Below are 21,494 nucleotides of genomic sequence, written 5' to 3'. Positions count from 1 at the left end.
TTTCCCTAGTAGTCTAGAGCAGTGGTGCTCAAGCTTTGGGTCCCACAGTCCAGAGCAGCAGTGCAGGGCTGATCTATGGGTCAAATCAAATCCTGTGCACTAGAATGGGGCCCCACACCGCTCCCATCCAGCTCTTCATGCCAAGATTGGGCCCTGGGGCCTTGCATCCCCACTCTAGCATGCAGGGCACAGGACTCCTCATGGGTCCAAAAATGTGCTAGCAGGGGAGCAGTACCAGGGGTGGAGCTCTACCTCTTCTGTAGTATAATAGAATTTCTTCAGAAAACTAATACCCATAAACAAATGATCACAGGAAGTAAATATTTGGAAAAAAAAGTGAGAGATTTTTTATTCCTTTTCCAGTAAGGAATCCAAGATGGTGAAATGGGGTGGTGCAGCTGTAGCAGAGAGCTCATTGCACATGCATCTGGCAGCCAAAACCAGAGCTCTTGGCAATGTATCAGTAGTAGAAGAGGGGATGTGACCACACCACCATAGCCCTCAGATCTGCCCCGGTCCTTTTCAGACCATAACTGCATTCCATATACTTTTTTTTATTCTACACTTTAAACTTCCAGATTGCTTCTAGTTCCTTTTTCAAGCTAAATCTTTAAAAGAAACACTTTTAGATAGCACCCTTTTAAAGATGGATTTATTACAATGTTATTGATGTTGAGATATATTAGTAATTATAAAATCTCTCATAGCTTAATTAACTTCTCAGGAGATTAACAATTTGTTCTGCCTAAAGAAATGTGTTTGTACTTAAAAACTGCAAAGAACAATTTTTCCAACTATTTAGTTGGTCTAATAAGAGAAATGACATTTACCCAAAGAAACTTCTCTGCCTAGCTTGGCCACAGGAAGTGCTGGAGCAAAGATCATCCATTTGTCCCTGTAGTGAAACCATATAATAGACATACTATTATAACAAAAGGATTTTAGTATTTAGCGTCCCAGGTTAAGCTGCTTTTTAAAGACAGCCTTAACTGATTGTAAACTCCCCATTACCCATGGAAAATACATAAAAATATTTCATAAACACCTTAGTAAATACTGCCCTCTTCAATAGGGAAAGTGTTTCAAGGATGTCCTCAAGGCCAAAGTGAAAACAAATGCAACATAGACATCAGCACATGGGAGACTCATCACCATCCCAAACGGAGGAAGAGTCTACTACAAGGATCTTAGTACTTTGAAACTGTATGATGACAACAAAAGACAGAAAAGCAGGAGTGGCAGAAACAGCATGTCAGGGACTGAATGAAGCATCCAGAGCCACCCACCCTGCATGGAAACACATGCCTAATTTACAACAGTCTGTCAATCCCAATTTGGCTGTGTCAATCATCTTCAGACCCCCAGATAAGACAATCATCCTCGACTGTGAAGGACTCAAGAGAAAAGTAAATCTCAATCTTTCATTTGTCAGAAAAATTAATTCATTTAACCTTAGCCATGTCAGCTCCCTCTCCTGCTGCTCATCAACATCACATTTTTGTTCTTGGCATCTTCTATGTCGTGCAGATTTCATACTCCAGACACCTCAGCTAAACCTCTCCATCAGCCATTTGTGTTTTGGATTAACTCAGTCCTGGGCTCAAAGTACATCCTCTTCCTCTATTTTAGGGCATGTAAGACTCTTAATCTGTTCCTGGTATATTCCTCAGTTGCCCTTCCTCAAACTGGGATTTCAAGGCCAAGTTCTTGAAGAGGATGCATCTCTTCCAGTTTAACTCCAGTTAACTCCAGTGGTGGCACCTGAATATACTTGAAACAGGGAAGTGATATGGGCTTGTCTGTGAAAAAAATGGCCAACAGAACCAGTCAGGCCAGAAAAGGGTGCATGTTAAATGCCACCCTCTGACAGTGGTTTGGCTTGCTGTATATTTTAACCAAAAATCCCAATTTGGACAGCACACCTCCAGTATTCCTACTATAGCACAGCCCTCACTATACCTTTTCAGTGCCAAATATGGCTTAAACCCATGCTCAACCGAGAGCAGTGAGGGGAAGACAGTGAACTAGTTATATGGCTCAAAAAAAAGATTACACTTGTTTTTAATATTCTACTAGAATATTAAACAGAAAGCATACACTGTCCTAGAGCGCTGAATGATTTTAGTTACATTACTGTAAAAACATCTGTGGCAGAGAATAAAGACCCTCTAACAATGAAGCTATAAAGGAGGATTAAATTAATCAGTTGTGGTGGAGTGGAGCAGTTTAGTTTCAACTGATTCAAAGTCATTGTGCCAACAATTTTATGAATGCTGCATATGTTAAGAACACAGCCAAGTATCTCTGTATTTAAGAATCATTTTGTAGACCATTTTTTCCCTTGAAAATTAGGATGAAGGCAATTTACAATAAGAAGCTGACAGCTAGTAAACTGATATTTACATGCTTGTAAGATTTCAGCTCCTGGCAAAGATAAACTAATTTGTGATGAATGGAGGTGATGGATTTGTTTCTATAATTTCATTCAGACTATGAGCCAAAAATTTATCAAGTGAAAACATGTGGTAGTCTAACTTGGCAAAAATTCATCCTAAACTCATGTCTTCTAAGGCAATTTACATTCCATTTTCCTTTATTATTATTTGCACTTGAATGGAAATCAGTTATTCTTTGAAGATCCACCCTCCCTCCTAACAAACCACCCCATCAGAAGATACCCGTTTTAGAACAGATTAAGGCTGGTAAAGCTTACTTTTAAATTATTCTTCAGTATGTTGCTACTGTAAGTCCTTGCTCTAGATGAAAGACCAATATTTTTAAGATAGCATGCACTTCAGCATTTCAGGTCAGTGCCCCAGCTGTGAAACTTAAGTGGGGAGAAAGATAAGAACATCACACAAAACAGCTTTTGACGTTTTCCAGCTCTTCTGGGTCACTGAAGACATTCTAATCTAGACTTGTGGCAGTGCAGTCTTTAACTCACACATCAGTCTCATTCTAGTATACTTTTAGCAACTCAATATGCTAGAGGAGGATTTTTAAGAAGTTTAAAAAAATGTTTAATCCCCTCCTCTCTACCATCTGGCTACTGGGGACATTCTGTACAAATTCAATATGCCAACTGTGTATTCAGCAGCAAGTTTTTCAGCAAATATTCACCAATTGTGACCGTGTCCCTTTAAGGGAGTCCCAACTAGTCCAGATCCATTTCAGAGTCAAAGTGCACTCCTATTTCTAAATTCCAAAACGTTGGTGTACGCACATGTGCACACAAAATCAACAAGAAACTTGTTTGATTGAAGAGGAACTTTCAAGTCATAAACATTCAAGATAACGAAAGGTTCTAGTCTGTTGTTTTTTTAAATTCACATCTTTTAAATTTATTTCTGAAAGCACCACTTAGTACTTGCATCGCCTCATATAACCGAGGCTATTAATATGGTGAATTTAAAGATACCAAAATATAGAATGTGAAACATTTCTTATTTTTTGCCTGTGATAAATGGCAAGTCAGCTATTAGGAAAGAGTTAAAACTGTCCATCTTAATAAGTGCACCACTATAATAATCACTGCAAGTACCCACTATGTCCACACGGCTGGCATTAAAATCCCTCATGTAGTGCTCCAGCAGATACAGAATGGGGTTTTATTTCCCTACTAGGAAGAAAAAAAAGAGTTTCTAGCTTCCACTATGGCCCACATGTTTTAAGAGCTTGTAACAAATTTAGAGCCTTTAAAATTCCACTGAGTTGCATGTGTGTAGTCTTAACTGTCACAAGTTAAAAAAAATATATAAATCAATCAATCAATCTATAATTTTTATCCCTTCCCCCTCCACATACATAACATTCTCTCTCTCCACTTTGAGGGAATTTTTGCCAGCTACAAGTCTGGTATACATAGAGCCTCTTACTCTCCATACTGATAAGGTTCAGTTTTCCCAAGGCTGTGGTCTTGTAGGAATGTCCGATGAGAAATCTGGGTTTGCAAGAAGACAAGCCCTTTCATCATAACCAAATGACTTGAAGATTAGCTATCTTTATGCTTGAAGTATACAGAACTGTGATAAAGAATCTGGAACTCTTGTCCATTTCTGAGTTGCAATTAGGTATTTAATATTCATAGTTTGATAAGAGACCATTGATTGTCTATCAAACTTGTACTGGATATGTTGTTTTTAAATTACTCTCCAGTAATAGAGATGATTGATTGTTCTCCAAGCATTTGTTTCTGGAAAAGTGACAAAAACAAGAAGTTAGCAACTTTAGTTTGTCATTGTTGTTTGAGTTTGGAGTCTTCCCTAGCAAATTTCAACTATTGTCCAAGTTTTACGACTGTTGGCCCACAAAGCATTTCAAGATGAAACCAGTACTGCAAATATATGCAGTTTGGCCTCTCAGAGGTTGAAGTAAAGCTGTACTGGGTAAAGCTATAAAAACTTTGGTGCATTGCATCCGTAATCGTAGGGAAGCAGATACGAGTTTTGATATCACACGTCTAAGCCCTGACAACTGAAGCCCCTTTTTGTAATGCTGTACTGCTAATGGTGTAGCCAGTTCTTAAGATTTTCCCAATTACATAATTTTACAAGACTCATGTTCAAATCTAAAGTATTCATTTTAATGGAATGTAAGTCTCTAGCCCTTGTAGGGACAATTAACAGCTTGAAAACAAATCATAAGGGCTCAAGAATCAGATGGCAAACAGGAAGAATCCAACTTTAAAAAGTCTAAATTTTTGAGGGTAGAAGTCAGGATTTTCATTCTTTTGGGAAGGGCAACATTAGAGGTACTACTGTAGGTAGGATTAGGCTTGATTATAGACTAATTGAACTTTTTTCTGTGGCTTAAATATTTGTTAACACTATAATGGAAACAAAGGACCAGTTGTGATGGAGTCTCAACATGGGGCAAAGCGTAGAATCTCCTAAGAGACTGTATTTTCTTTTAGGTTTAAGGAGGACATTGTAATGCGATCATTCAGAGGCTTGTTATCAAAGTAGTTTGGCAATAGACAACTGAAATAGGGGCATGATGGGGTCCATTTAAGAATTTACAAGAATTAGCTTTCCTTTTCAAAAGGAAAGGAGAAAGAAGGATTCATTCAAACTCCCTGGGCATCTATACACATGCTCCTGGGTGGAGGTGAGGGTGTGGGGCAGCACTTTAATTAGAGCAACACCAAGAGCCACTCTAATTAAAACACCCACAGTGTCATGTGTATTTAGTGTTCCTGTGCTTCAAAATATCGGTGGGATTGCTTAAACCAAAGGTCATTTGATGAGCTTTAGTTCAAGCACCCCTGCTGCCAATTTGTACACACTGGGATGCTGAATGGATGCGACATGGAGGCTACTGGAGCGTGCTAATTAGTACACTCCAGCAGACATGATTAATCAAGTCTGCTCCAACACATGCTAATTAGAACACATCAGAGCAGAGTTCCGGCATGTGTATAGGTACCCCTAGTTGTAGTTTAGTTATGGGGTTTTTGTTTTGGGGTTTTTTTTAAATCTTTCTAAGGACATTCAGTAAGCTGCACACAACTCAACTCAAACAAATTTCAAAATAGTTCCAAGTATAATATAGTATGTCTTCAGACCCCAAGAATCTAGAAAGCACTTAATTATTGACAGGCAACCAAAGAAATGTGGCAATTAATACATATTGTGCCTCTCCACTTGGTTAAGGGAGGAAACTAGAGAAGGTTCTAGCTAGGAACATGAAGTAAGTCCCTATTTTAGGCCGAAAGTCATATCATCCAAGCAAAACAGGCAGCATTTTAAAATTCCACCTAAAGAGGTGTTATTTTCCCATTGTTTATCAATACATGCTGGCAACTCTTCTAGTGAATTTAGTTTGATGTTTGAATTTCTTTGAATACTGAAACAGAGGTCTTTTCATAAAGGCTTGTTTAGTTTCCTTAGAGCTTTCCTAATAAAAAAGGGATAAGTAATTTGTAATAACTGCTGCTTTATACAGCATTTATATTGGAAACCAAAGCTATTTTTAGTGCAGCTGTCATTAATGTACAATCTTGTCTTTGTTCTTCTAAAGAAGAGACACTGACACGGAAAGATCCAAACTCTTAGCCCCTCTCCCCACTACTCTTTCATCAGCAGACACTTTGGATTGTTGCTCAAATGGTAACGGCACCACCACTATCATATTGCTTACTTTAAACAGAGAAATCTCATCTCTCCTCAGAATATATAAAAAGGTGAAGACAAGAATATAGGCCTTCTGTGGCTTATGGACCTTCTACTCCATCATATTATTTTTAGCTGGAGGATTGTTTGTGGGATAGCAGGGGGAGGGGTAACGGAAAGCTTGACAGCTGTTTCAACACCATTTTCCAGGAGTTCTCCAATAGCCATGTGTCCCACAATGGCTACATTCTTAATATCAGTTCCACACAGAACAAAAGCTTTGACTCTTTCCTGTTTAAAAGTCAGAATTGAGCTCCTGAAAAAAAAACAGCCTACTCACCTTAAATGAGACATTGTATGCTTACCATTTCTAAGGCAGAGCTCAAAAAAATCATCTAATTTCAGCAGTTGTATACCACAGATATTAGACCAAATACAGGCTACACCAAGGAATGGTTATATGTATTGTTTTGGATATAAACCAGTTTTATTTGGCCCTTAAACAAGTAATAAATGTAATGCACAAGATTTTCATGTTTTCTATTGTCCCTTTGATTTAAAGAAGCCTACTAATGGATGTTTAAGGCCAAGAAGACCATGCTGATGTCCAAGCTGATCTCCTGTAACAGACAATAGGGCTTTACATGGTATTTTTTGCAAAAATCTTATAACTGCTGTTTGAGCTTTAGCCTGTCCTTCAGGGGAAAAAAAAGTCTCCAGTATTAGTTTAAGAAGTTCATGTTATGGAAAAATTCCATCACCAACCTGGACAGATTGCTAGAAAGGTACACGTTGGTCTAGTTTCAGATTCCATCCAGTATATCTTGTTTGGACTTTTTCTGCTAAATTGAAAGAGTTATCTGGTAGAAACTATTTCCCAAGGCATGTACTTGCAGAACATATTTGGTTGTTACCATTGGACTGGCTTGTGTTTTTGTCCTACTGTCAAGTGTCACCACCCCTTCTTCCCTGTGAAGGATATGCTTGAACGTATGTCAGCTTATGGTTGCTGACAGACATGCAGCTCCCCTCTCTAACTCATGGGGCTTCACAGAAAGCACCATGACTTAAAGCAAACCCCTGCAAATCCCAACAGATGTTTACTGTTGGGTCAGGGGGGTGGGGGATTGAGGGGGATGGGGCTCCTTTGGAGCTGATCCAGAAGGAGCTGCCTATCTGCAGTCTCTCTCTCATAGCCCCACCTACCCACTTCCTACTCCATTACAGGCTGGGCAAACCCAGCCCAGAGCTCCCTCCCCTCACTTCTACTTCCTTGCATCCTGCAGACAGCATCTGGGTAGAGCTGGGCTGCATCAGCCCAGCCCCAGTTGCATGCAGGAACAGATACAAGTTAACAAAGGCACTCTACTTTGGAGCGCCTTCATCTGAACTCTCATTAGATGAGGGTTAATTGTCATGCAATCAAGCGCTTTTAGACTGCTCTGCAGCCATGCAGTTCTGCCAGGACACAGCTGTAGAGTGCTTTCAAGGGGCCAATTGCATGACAAATGTCATTTCTGTCAGCACCCATATGTGATAGTTGTTGACCATGAGATAGAGCATTCTCTAGGCACAATCCCGACATGAGGAGACCTGCAACTACTGCACGGCCCTACTTAGGACAAAACAATCTGAGTATAAATTTATATAGAGCAACACTTCTCTAAATATACCCCAGTTAAATCCTTTTAGAATATACAACTCACCCGAAGAGTGAGAAAGAGACCAGCACCTGTTTGTAGGAGATACAGTAGTGGGGAAGGAGGGATCGCCAGACAAGTTAGCAAATGATCTGTCTTGGAGATGCTCCTATTCCCATTCACAAGGAGCTCAAAAAATTTTCCTACTTTTCTAAAATGTCCCCAATCCTGCAAATCATTCCACATAAACTGACTCTTGGGCTCAGAGCCTCAAATTTTGTCTGCATGAAGACAACCCATCTCCTGAAGTTGAAATGATCCCTCGGTGGTCTACATGTCAAAGCGACACCATTTTAGCTGCACACACATAATTCTATATTAAATTTGACTGACCTGGAATACAGGAAAAGTAATTCCAGGAACTGTATAACTATTTTGAGCAAGAAGATGGCCTCACGAATGTCAATTACTGTTACAACTCAGTAGGACAGTTGAATAACTGAGGTCACATAGTTACCAGCATACTTTATAAGTATCTCATTTATTCTGTGCAAAATTACTAGTTACTCATATTAGTTTCTCAGCACAACACAATTCTTCTTCCATTTTCTTTAAATGTTAGTCAGATACTTTTTACAAATTGATATTACATCAAAAAGTATCCTGCAGTTTTTCCCAAGATGAAGTTTTATTTGGCTTCAAGTAGTGTTTAGAACTAGATGTATAAGTTTCACCAGCATATTTGCCAGAGTAGTTTCTTTAAATGTTACAGGGCTGGATAAGGGCAAATAGACAATATGATATAGTTCAATTTTTTCCCCTCACTAATTGAAAAATTAATTCTTTGAGACACCCAAATCCACCAAATATTTCAAGAAGCAAGCAGAACAAAATTATTTCTATCATGTTTCGACCATAGAGATTTCTTAAAAGTTACCTCGAATTAAGGTCTTATATGCATGACAACATAATAATAAACAGGTTTATAGATGTACTGCCATTTTATCAGCAGGGGGAGAAAAAACGAATTTCTCTAATTTGCCTACTTAAAAATTGAATTGGAACAGGATTAGTCGCCATATGATTAAAACAAACAAGCCCATTGATTCTGCTTATTCAGTGAGGAAAAGTTGCTGCTGGTGCCTTTCAACTGCTAACAACTAGCATCACGACTGAAAACAAAAAAGCACAACGCAGTTCAATAAAAGAAAAGCAACCTATTTTTCAACATGTTCTCTAATGTTTTTAGTCTCCACTCGTATATCGTCAGATTTCCTGTGTAGATTATCAGTGCATCACTTTTAATATAAATTAAACCCAACTTTAAGTTTTAAAATTATAACCAGTTTATGATATATACAGAATCTGAGAGGCACTCTTTTGGCATGCCAGAAGCCAACTGAGAATCAGTTCATGCATTCAATTTCTTACCAATGTTTAAATCAATATGCAACACCTCATCTTCAAAAGAGCCTAATCTCAATAATTCTTTATGCAAGAGCACAGAGAACGATGGTATTTTTTTTTCAAAAGTCATATTTCCAATGAGATACAGATTTTCTTTTTATAAGAGTGGATTAAAACAAGTCTCTTTTAACTGGTATTATCCCCTCATCAATTATGCTGTTAAGAAATAGCCCTTGCTCTCAAAGAACCACTAATACTTAGAACCAAGATACACACATATACACACGGACTTATACATTACTGCATTTAAAGAGAGTAACAACCAAGAATATTATTGGAGGCCTAGAACAAAGTTCAGTAGTGGATCAGACCAGAACTTGGGTTAGACAATTATCTGTAGGCTGACACTAGAATATCTAGTACCAAACAGAGGAATGACCAAGAGAGTCTGACAAAAACAACATTTAGGAGATACCTAAATACCTATGGAAAAAGTTTCTTTGAAATTCTCAGATATTAGTTTATACCCTGAAGTAGGTAAACCTATCACTTTTCCAGTCTTGTTTATCTCTACTAGAGGACAGTTGGGGTGTTCTTATCAGGTGTCCTTTTAATAATCTTGTTTAGTTCTTGGCCTCAATGACATCTTGTGGCAATTATTTTCCATAGAGAATCTTACCTTTCCTGAAAAATACAAATTTTTATACTTAAAAATTACTGGAATGGTTAGTGAGCTAATATCCATTTTGCCACTAGACGATTGGATTTCCTCAAGTTCTTAAGCAGCCAGTGAATAGTATTGTCTGATTTCCAGCATGAACAGCAAGTCAGCAGTGTAATCATGCAAAGCTAAATTCAGACTGAAATCTTTAAGCCTATTTTAGTTATAAGAGAGAGACAGAGCCAGAAATCAGTGGAAGAGCATCTTGGGATACTTATTTTTTCCTGAACATACCAGGGAACAGCACTGGGTCTACAAACCCTGTTTGCATTCACAGCCTGACACTGGACAATAAAAAAAGAAATTAACAGAAAAGCATTCAGTTCATTTTCCATTTATAAAGCTGCATAATAAAGGACTAAAAGTTTAATGGCTAGGGACAGACATCCCAAAAGCCCAAGCCTGAATTGATTCAATCTTTGCAGGTTAGTCTAACCTACAGAGTAAACCAGTTTGCAAGTGGATAGGCATTCCCTTTTCATTCCAGAAATGCAGGCATATGCCTGCAGTGTCTCAGGCCAGAAGCCCGGGGGTGCTAGAGCAGCCCTCCCTTCCACAGGGAAGCTGAGCTAGGGGGCTAGGGGCAGGACATGGCCAGGCCTGAGTAGACCCCAACCTTGGCCTGCAGAGTGCAGAGGTTGTGGGAAGAGGGAGCATGGCCAGACTGCTGTGGGAGGTGGGGAGGAGGTGGAGGGGAGAGCAGCTCCTTAACAGTCAGGAGCAATCCTGGCACACAGAGCTGCCCAGCTCCTGAGAGGAACTCTTCCCCAACCGCTGCAGGGTGAGGAGGGAGCTCTTCCACCTCCTCCTCCCCCCCCCACCATTGGGTGGGGGCAGGAGGGCTTTGCAGGGTGCCCAACACTGGAGAGGCCCTCTCCCCCCCCCCCATGTGGTGGAGTAGGGGGCTCTATGCCAGGCTGCCCAGCCCCAGAGGGGGGCTCTACCCCCCACTCCTCCCTCCCCTCTTCCCCCCACAGGGCAGGGAGGGGGGCTCTGTTCAGTGCTGGGGGAAGACTCTTCCCCATCCTCCTCCCCCTGCCCCCTGCTGCCATGGGGTGTGGAGATGGGGGGGCTCTATGCAGCACTCACTGACCTGGCCCAGACAGGGCACAGGGAGCTGCTGTCATTGAGCCAGGGCTGACCCCACCCCCACAGCCCAGTCCAACCTCACTAAGCCCCAGCCAAAGCAGCCGCACAGTCTGGCCAGGTCAGGCCATGGGGGAAGGGCCATTCCCAGCAGCTGCCCACCACGGGAGCTGGCTACAGATCCACGAGCCCCTGAGGTGCCTCCGAGCCAATCCGGCTAGCAGCCACTGTCCGTATGCTGGACTGGGCTGGGCTGCACTCTCTGACAGGGCTTAATGTCCCCGTCACTGAGCCAGAGCTGCCGGGGGTGGCCCAGGCCCCCGTGGCTGGGCCTGGCCACACCATGCAGTTGCTTCGGCTTGTGCTGAGTCAGGCCAGTCCAGGCTGCAGGGGCAGGGCCACTCCCAGCAGCTGCAGCTCCATTACAGCTGCTCCCTGCGCACCCGCTGAGCCAGGTTGGGCTGGGCCAGGCAGGGCCAGAGAGCACCACACACAGCCCCTCCCCTCCACACTCCATGGGGGTGAGGGGAGGACATGGAAGAGTCCCCCCCAGCACTGAACAGAGCCCCCTCTCTGCACCCCATGGCAGTGAGGGGCAGGTGGGGGGAGGATGGGGAAGAGTCCCCCCAGCACTGAACAGAGCCCCCTCCCCTCCCCTCCCCATGGGAGGAGGAGCAGGGGGAAGAGCCCCTCTCTGGGCCCAGGCAGCCTCACAGAGCCCCCTCCCCCCCATCCTACAATGGCAAAGGGGTAGTAGGATGGGGAAGAGCCCCCCTCTGGGGCTGGGCAGCCTGACATAGAGCCCCCCTTCTAGCCTCGTGGAGTCCCCCTCCCCACCCAAGGGCAAAGATGGGGAGGAAGAGCACAAATCTCCCTCCAGTGCTGCACAGAGCGTGCCCCCCACCCTAGAGGGAGGGAGGGAGGGAAGAGTCCTCCCAGCACAGAACACAGCCCCAGCATGGCCTTGTTAAGGTGAAGATGGCAGGGAGAAGGGTTAATTCCTCCCTCCATTCCTTCTGCCCTGCAGCCAGGGTCTGCCAGACCCAGGGGCCACTGCTGCAACCCCCTCCCCTTTGCTCCCCGGCAAACAGGCAGACCCCAGCTGCAATGGGGGAGGAGGCAAATGAGGGAAGAATTAACTCCCTCTCTGCCTACATTTCCTTAATGGGGCCATGCCAGTCAGCTGATGTCTCCACTAGGACCGGTCCCTGCTTGGGCTAGAGAGCAGAGGGGCAGGGGCAGCTCTGCTGGGCTGGAGCAGAGAGCACAGCCCAGAGAGCATGCTGGGATGCTGGAGGACTCTGGTTTAAGTTAAACCAGGAAGGAGTCTGGGACAGACATTGCGTAAACTGGTTTGAGCCAAATCACTTAAGTCTGATCCTACGTTCAACCAGGTTTATCTCAAACCAGTTTCAGCCATTTTGAAACTGGTTTATGTGCACTAAATGTCTGTTCTGTTACAGGATTAAACCAGTTTATGAATTATGTCTGTCCCTAGCCAATAAGAGTAATGTGAATGCTTTTTCTCCCATTAAAAGGCTATTTTCCAACTATTTGTAGCAGCAATGGCAAAGTCTGCTTCATTTAGAATACTTAATATTTCTGATCCCTGTACTAACTTCCTTGTCAAGTTTAGCAACAAGTTAAATCAGCTAAATGAACAGGAGCCATCAGAACCTGAATATAAAGCTCAATTTGCATGAATTTGTCAGACATCCTGATCTGGATTTTTAAATCATTTGAGATCAGAATAAATTCATTTTAAGAGGGACAGTAAATTAAAACAGATTTATCATCCAGCTCTTGGTACTACTTATGAAAGAGTGGGCTGGTGCTAAACATCCGCCTGAACAAGTGTTTACACTGCTAGATAAAGGAAAAGGGCCCTACAAAAGAGCTTGTTCTGACCACCATGAACAGCAACCCACAGAGCACAACTCACATTCCACTCAGTAAGCTTTTTCAGAACCAAGGAAACATGTTATTGTTTGGTCAAAATCACCATGTCAACATGGGGACTAAACCCATTAGAAAAACTTAATTAGTCTGCATATTTTGAGTTTTAGCTACTGTAAAAACTACTTACTACTAAAAACTAAAAAGCTACTGTAAAAACTACTGTAAAAAGCTACTCTCTCACATCGGTGAGAGAAAGCATGAACAGTTGAACAGTGCGCTGTCAGAAAAGGGGTGGGGGAGGGGATTACTTTAGTCTCTTCAAAATTGCAGCATTAATAGGATTCATGGACAAAATTATCAAAAAAAATTATCTTTTGACCTATTATTTAATTAAGAGTGCCATGAAGTTAATACTATAGTGTATGAAGGGAAGATTTCAGTTTCAAAGTAAGATGATTACTAGCTTCTCACAAATGATGACCAGTTACCTTAATATTAAACACACATTACATAAATAGCACTGAAGTCAGTAATACCCTACCTCCACACACAATCCATCCTGAATGAATTAGAAGATCTGATTATTTTTTTTAAAATGGTATGAGATTTTTAATCATCCTCACAACATCCTAGTACACCAGGTGGCTTAATATTACAAACATACTGCTACGAATCCAACCCTGTATTTGGCTGAAAATACTTGGAAAAGAACTAAGGACTGAGCAACCTAAATGATTTCCAACTGACTTTTACAGAGCAGTGATGACCAAGAAGACGACACAAACTTCCTTCTGCATTATTTACGTGCATGTTGTATAGTAAAATAATTGCAAATTGCTACATCTATTTCCTTCAGCGCAACAAGTACAGTCAAAGCTATCAGAACAAAAGGTGACCCTAACCATTACTCACCTAGCATCAACTTCAAAATTATAAACATAGTTGATGATATATAGGTTTCTCAGGAGACTTACCATGCAGGTAATAACTGGTTAAGGCATTATAGATTCAGGCCTTGACTACTGTAAAGTGATCAGTAGCTGACCAGTAATTACCGTGAAGTCGCACATTATTGATTATAACAGCCAGTTTCCTCATAAGAGAGCTATAAACCACCCTACAGGAACACTGACATTTAGAAACCATTACATTTCCAACTTCTAATTCCCGCCCTTAAGAATACAGCCAGTTGACCCAGGAGGTTACAGATAGAAAATTTTTCATTTTACCTTTTCTCGAGTCCTCTTTTCTCTCAGTGTTGATACAAGGTCCCCAATTGCATGAAGAGGAAGCTTTATGGAACAGGAGAAGAAAGGTTTATGCAGCAGATTATCCATAATTAATAAAGTAAGCTAGACAGTTCTTATTAACCCACTGTTATATAAGCTCCCAGGACTGGAATCTGTTTGAATGCATGCTTCCTTTCTCATTATAAACAATTACAGTCCTTAGTCTCTCGCAATCCTTTTCTGTAGTGCAATTGCTTAAAGCCAGAAGATCAAATGCAGAGTTTACAACAAATGACCAGTGTTGTCAACAAATGATGCCACAAGGACAGCATAAATGGGGAGGAATTTAGGGGCAGTCCCACTGAATGCAAATCACCTTCCTGGCTGTAATCTGACTGTCCTATTTCTAGGAAGAATATTTTGCTGCAAGCTATATTAAGGTTAGCCAGCTAGTCATTTTCTTACCCCTCTCACCATGGAAGTTAATGCCCCCTAATACCTCTTAAAGCTTGTTCAGCTGCAGCAAAGAGGTTAGGAAATGTGCTGTTTCTAGCATATTTTTCCTCCAGCTGATATTTCACCAACTGCAAGGTCCGATTTCATTTTTGTTCCACAAAATCTTGTTAGGTGGATTTGAGCCAGATGAATACATGATTTCATTCTTTATTTGCTAAGATTGAACTGCAAGGAGCCAGTTATAGAGCTTAACAATGGAAGCTTATATAAAGCTTAGACTGCAATTGGAGCCTTTGCTTTGAGTAATACCTGCAAACACACTTTCTACCAAGTTACTATATTTCTCTTCTTCCAGAACTGTCAAGTATACAGATTTATTCAGCAGACAAATAAGAATATTCCTTTGGTTTCTATTAGTGGGAGGGGCAAGGGAATTGTTCAAACAGTAAAAGACATGACATTTTTTCCTCTTGATCATCATCTGAAATAACATTCTCTACTTTTTGGGTTAGGGAAAGTTTCTACTAAAGAGGAAGAAAAAGTTAATCCAAGGAAAAAAGAGTTATCCATTCATTATAGTTATTCAGACAAATCCTGCAGTCCTTACTCAGAACCATATATAGTCAATACAAATTTACTTAGCAAAATTCTTGTAGTCCTTATTGTTTACAAAGGTCAATTTCCTTACGAAAAAAGACTCAGCTTCTATACACATATGAATGCAGCTACCATACAGGAACATTGACCTGTATAGATCAGAAGATATATTATTGGGAGCTTGATTAGCATATAGGATTTGACCTAATACCATCAGATATAGCAGCCACGAGCTAATTGATCAGCAATAATACTGCATAGTCTTCTATTCAGGAAGTCCAAGGCAGTCAGAGGAATGCATGACAATTACTTGCTCACTGAGCTGACAGGAAAAAAAAAAAAAAGTAACTGTTAGAAATGTTCTCTCACTTGGGCTATGTGGGCCTTTCAGAGAAGATCGTGTTTTATTTTCCTTTCCTTATCTTTCAAATTAAAGGATGTCTTCTGTTAACTAGATTCGCAGAACAATATTTGTTTTCTAAGCTAGTTCAGGTTGGACCAATAGTTGTAGCATATATCTTTGACTTCAGGTGTGGAAGCTCAATACAAACAACCATTTCTGCTTGGAAACCTGTCCTTAGTGGATGCATTTTATGCTCCTAAATGACTGCTTGGCTGCTTACACTTCAGACCATCTGTTTGGATGGCATTGGGCCCATTTACAAGGTGATATTTCAGTTTTACTTGCAGAGAGATGGGTGCTCTGCACAACATTTCTCTGCCATCTGCACTTTGGTAAGAAGCCTTTCTGAGCCACTAATAGTACACCTACATTGCATCAAATCTGTTGTCATATGACCCAGCCCACCTGAACAACAAACAAAAGGAAAGCTTGGTTTCTCAGGGTTTCAGGCTGCCCAATACATATGTTGCTGTTGAACCCAAGAGAAATTTACTAAGAATACTGGAACAGGTCATAAGAATAATGGTTGCAGGGATTCCATAAGGACAAGTTTGTGGCTTATGATCAAGAGACTAAGAGTAATAAAACCAACACAAGTTGTATGCCTACACTGAGAACAAGGTAAAGGCATGTAGCTCCAGTTTGCTTTAACACTGACCTTTTAGAGTATGCATAGGCCAAGTAAGCATACAACTGCCTCTACCTTCATCCAGCCTGTATGGTTAGGGACAGACATTCAAAAAGCCTGAGCCTGAATTGATTCAATCTTTGCAGGTTATTCTAACCTGGCTAGGCTAAATCAGTTTTGTAACTGGACAAACAGCCCAGAAGTGCAGGCACATGCCTGCAGTGGTTCAGGCTAGAAGCTGAGGGGCACTAGAGCAGCCCTCCCTTCCTTCAACAGTATGGAGCTGAGGGGGGCATGGCCAGGCTCTAGCAGGACACTGTGATGCAGGGAATTGATAACAGTGTTTATCACCCAATTAAGAAAAAACAGAGGAACATAACCAGCTACTCTTGATTCTGCCTGTTGATTCAGCAAGGGCAGTGTGGCAGCAAGGGCAGCATGTGGTCTGCTAGCTAATACATGGACACTTCCTTAGCAAGGCAGAGGGGAGGGGGGAATTCCTGCTTAGCAGGGAGTGGTGAGGGCGAGGGGGGAAGCAGCCCACAATCTGTGTGAGAGCTCCAGCCAGGGAGCAGAGAGGAGGGGCCAGTCCTGCTGTGGAGCAGAGAGCCCTGCCCAGCCCAGAGAGCATGTCGGAATGCTGGGGAGTCTGATCTTAAACCAGGAAGGGGTCTGAGACAGACATTGCATAAACTGGTTTGAGCCAAATCAGTCAAGTCTGATACTACATTCAACCGGGTTCATCTTATACTGGTTTCAGCTATTCTCAGACTGGTTTATGTGCACTGAACATTTGTTCTGTTACAGGTTTAAACCAGTTTCTGATCATTTAAACCAGTTTATGTGTAATGTCTGTCCCTAGCCTATAAGGTCAAATGAGCACTGGTGTCCTGGATAGTCTATTGTTATCCAGAGCAAGCAGATACTGCTTTGCCAGCTCTGAAACGTATTAACAAATCAGTAAGTTTCTCTTCAAGTGTAATGGACTTCCTATCTGTGGACTTGTTTCACTATATTAGTGATTCTCAGCCAGGGTGCTATGGCATGCTGAGGTGCTGAAAGATCCTTTTGAGGGTACTGCATGGTATTAGCACTTGCTATGTGCTTAGGTGCGTAAGCATCTACATGCTTCACAAGATAAACCAAGAGATTTCACACAGGAATCCAGAGTGTCAAAAACATTCTGACCTGTTGTGTTGTCTTTGAGTGCTTTGCAACAGAAGAATTACTTATTATTTCTCTGTATTAAAAAAAAATAAGAGTAAAAACTAACAGTTGGCATTTTCCATGAGTGCCTTGAATCTAGCAAGATTGAGAACCACTGAACTATATGGTAGTATCAAGTGCTCAATAAGTCATGTGCACACCAGTTTCTATACATGCACATGTGTATATGGTACATATGGGTATTTGAGCACAAGGGGCAACATCTGTTGCAATCCAGATGGTCAGAACTCAGTAAGCACAGGAAGAAATGTCATCTGGTTGCAGGATAGCTTTATTGCAGCCAACGGAGTTCTACAGTTTTTTCTTAATAGTCCCTCAGACACCCATACAACATATAAATATAAAGTTGTATAATACTGTTCTACTTTTCCTGGGAAGAACAAAGCAAGCTAGTGATACATATTTTATTACACTTTTACCCCTTTAGCAAAAAAGTGTAACAAGCTAAGAAAAGCTATGGCAAATTTTCAACAGATTAGTCAGGATCCTTCCGTTAAGCGTTTCTGATGAAAAGTTTTTTCCACATTTTTTAAAACAAAAACATTGGAGAAAACCATACATTTTTGCTGAGAATAAACTTGTGTTTTTGTGGATTTTTTTAATAAATCATCTAGTAGCCTTGCGTGACACAGTATAATTAAAGGAAAATATAAACTTAAGCTTGTCAACTTGACCTAGGAATAAATCAGGAAATCTATACTGAAATAGCAAGTCATTGTGTGCGTCAGGAGACTACAAACAATGGAGGACAAACCTATCAGCTCTGTAACAGCAGTCATCCAGGATCAACAAAAGTAACATTATTCCACTGGTTCAACTAGCGTAGTTCAGTGTTAAGGTGAAAGCTACAGCTTTTACACATAAAAAGCCCTGCAAACTAAAGCTTACTGCAATATAAATATTTAATTACAATAATCAAAATCAAGGCCCTATTGTGAGAGAGATAGTCACTTCTTTTTAGGTTATGCAATGGAAATAAATACAAACCTGAATCCCTACTTTGTAAAGCATATCATCTGAAGAGACAAACCCCATGCAAAGACTCACTTCTGCTAGGAGAGATACAAATCAATACCAGCTGACAATGGCAACAAGTGTAGTATAGTAGAAACCTTTGCTTACCATATTTTAGTTCAAGTTTGCTTTACTAGCTTCACCTGTTACCCTATTTGTAAGGATCTACCCAACACAAGGAGGCAGCTGCCTGGTTTTATGGGAGATCACAGGGCCGGCTCCCATTTTTACAGACTGATCGGGGCAGAGCCCTCCAACCCCATGCCTCTTATCATTTGAGGGCCCACAGTGGCTCTGCCTCTTGCTACTGATGGACTGCGAGTGCTGTCCACCACATAGACCTGGCCCTCGGTACCAACTGCTGGAGGCCCTCCCCGCCACTTCCCCTCTGGCAGGCTGCACAGCCAAGCCAGTGCCATAAGGACTGCTGGCTCCCTCTGGGGAGCCAACATCTTATTTTCTATTTTCAGTAATTTTTCTTTTTTTTTTCCCTGGATTTGGTGGACATTGCCTACTTTCATGGTCAATGCCCGATTTTGTGTTTTCTGTGACATTGCAATTTTGGTAGGTCCAGGTCTGTTGGTCTCATTCACCAGACGCTTCTAACAATTTAGACTGCAAGTTCTTTGATGCAGGGACTGTCACTATATCTGTACAATGATACAGTTCAATGAGTCCCCCCGATTCCTAGTTCACTTATGAAATGCAAATAGTAAGAAACACTCAACAGTAAGTGACTCAGCCTGTTACAGGTATAAATTACAGATATTTCTTCTTTTCTTATATAGCTTTAATTAAAAGTCATGTGTTCCACCATAACACATTCCTCTCTGTCATGCAGACACATACTCATTAAAATGAAAATCCTGCATGTCTAACTCTTAATCTACTTTTTAGTTTTGAATGTCACAAGCTCCATTTTAAACTTGATGTTTACTTTCTTGATTGTTATAGCTGAGAGTGTAAATTTTAACCACCCATTAAGATTACAAGATATGCTTTATACTTGTTCTGTACTTATAGCTGTATCTCAGAAGTATGCATGAGCCTAAGAGAAAACTAAAATTAAGGTCACAGCATTAAACTAGTTTCTGGACATTCATCTTTCTTGTGTGGTGCCAACATTTCCATTTTACCACAACACAGAAGTTATATAAAAAAAGCAATACTTGAATTTTCAGAACATCTTTCACATGATGCATATGCAAATCACACATGATGCATATGTATGTATGCAAATCCTTCCATAGCAAGGTGCTTTGTGCACCCACTTAGAGAAATAGCAGCACTATATATATACTTTGACAATAGGTTTAAATTGTAGCAAAACATATTAAGGTGAAACAGTCAGGAAAAACAAGGGGGAAGCTTGATTAGATAACTTTTGAATTCCTTTCAAACACCATCATTCCTGTGGTTGTAAACTGCTAGCATGATACCCCAATTACTTCAGATGCTACAGTATTAAATTGTCTTTCCCCATCCCAATAGGACATGCTGACCAACAGGAGGTTTGTATGAGAGCAGGCCTGAAGTTTCACAGAAACTTCACTTGATTTGTGGATTCCTTCAGAATACTGTGGGTTCCACCATTTTTGTGCTAAATGCAAGGCCATTTAGATGCACTCAGCCTTCTTTCCATTATTTTTTTTTCACAAAAATCTAGCATATCCAAAGTAACAAATAAAAAACAGCAAAGCTATTGTCCCTGCAGGCTGGGAAGAAAGATTGTTATTTCTATTTAAAAATACCGAGAGACTCAGTTACAATGTGAGTTCTTTGATAGAAGTAGATTTTCACTGCTATGGTATGCCTTGTTATTCCAACTATTACCACTGTTAGGCAATGCCAATCACTCATTTTGTCAGCACAAGGGTTTGTAGGCAGTTATAGCTTACTTTCTTCCTTTTTTTGGGTAAGATGTAGATATTAAACTGAATCTTTTTTTAGAAGTCCTGCTTCATTATTTATCACCCATCTTTGGATTCCAGGTTTGGGTCTTTTTAAACTTTCAGGCTTTAAAAGACACGTGGTCATATCAGGGCTGTAGAGAGATGTTATTGCCACCATTGTCCTACAAGTGACAACCCTTCACTGTCTATTTCATCAAGATGAGCATTTGCCTTTTTGTAGTTGCATAAAATTGAAAATTCTGTGCCCCATTTGTTATTCACTGTCCCAAGTTCCCTTCTGTATTACTGCTCTGTAATCAGCAACCTACTATTTCATACAGTGTCATCCTTTAGAGTATTGTTTGACATTTATCTAAATTAAATCTCACCCTATTTGAAATGAACCTCTTAGTCTAAAAATCTCTCGATCAATTATTCTGAAGCTTCAGTCTAGTCTCTACATAGTTGATCAATGCATAATTTTATTCTCTGGATTGTTTAATAGAAACATTAATTAACGTTTTCATTAATCTCAGTCCTAATACTGATCCTTTAGTATATCACTTGATAATATTTTCCCCATTGATGTTTTTCTGTTAATAATTATTCCTAGATTAGAATTCAGCCAATTCTGTACTCATTACAATGTCCTGAATCAGAGTGGATGTTCTTTTTTGTGCAATACCCCTCCCCCCCCACTTCTTTCCATATGTAATTGTATGAAAAGCTGGGCTAGAGTTAAAGGAAATCCACTGTGTTGTCTACCAAATATGTGAAAATATGCCAGACTATTACTTTTGGTCTAATTGTGCGATTCCCTGAGAACTAGGAACATGTCTATCTGACATCCTAATGCAATTTGCATGATAGGGGAGAGGGCAAACACTGAAGGAGCACCTGTTCACAGAACTTCACAGCCGAGCTCATTCACATCTTCAGGATTTGCCTTCAGCCCAGGGAATATCTTGTGTCACCCAAATATCATTTTCCTAGGGAGGCAGGACACAGATTCAGGCAACTGTCCTAAGCAAACAGCCTACCAAACATCATCAAGGCTAGGGACAGAAGTTACACATAAGCCAGTATAAATGATCAGAAACCAGTTCAAGTCTGAAATGAAATAGAAGTTCAGTGCACATAAACTGCTTTCAAAATGGCCAAGACCAATTTAAGATATCCATCCAG

At 40.9% G+C, this 21,494-nt stretch overlaps 1 protein-coding gene across 4 annotated transcripts in view; it reads right to left on the bottom strand.

Annotated features, from left to right (window-relative positions):
• The window catches only part of ATP2C1 (ATPase secretory pathway Ca2+ transporting 1), a 105,478-nt gene extending 91,091 nt beyond the window's left edge, over positions 1-14,387 (bottom strand). For 2 of the 4 annotated variants that reach the window (XR_003093287.1, XM_025200254.1), the window contains exon 1: positions 14,093-14,381. Coding sequence is in view for 2 of the 4 variants with exons in the window: in XM_025200254.1 (XP_025056039.1) it covers positions 14,093-14,200 (108 nt within the window). In the remaining 2 variants the exon portion in view is untranslated. Of the gene's footprint in view, positions 1-14,092 lie in introns of all 4 variants that reach the window. The other 2 variants (XM_025200256.1, XM_025200255.1) reach the window with 2 other exon arrangements.
• Positions 14,388-21,494: the final 7,107 nt, after the last annotated feature.

The sequence above is a fragment of the Alligator sinensis genome, unplaced genomic scaffold, assembly GCF_000455745.1.
Source record: "Alligator sinensis unplaced genomic scaffold, ASM45574v1 scaffold54_1, whole genome shotgun sequence".
Classification (NCBI taxonomy): Eukaryota; Metazoa; Chordata; order Crocodylia; family Alligatoridae; genus Alligator; species Alligator sinensis.
This window is presented reverse-complemented; position numbering and strand designations above follow the sequence as displayed.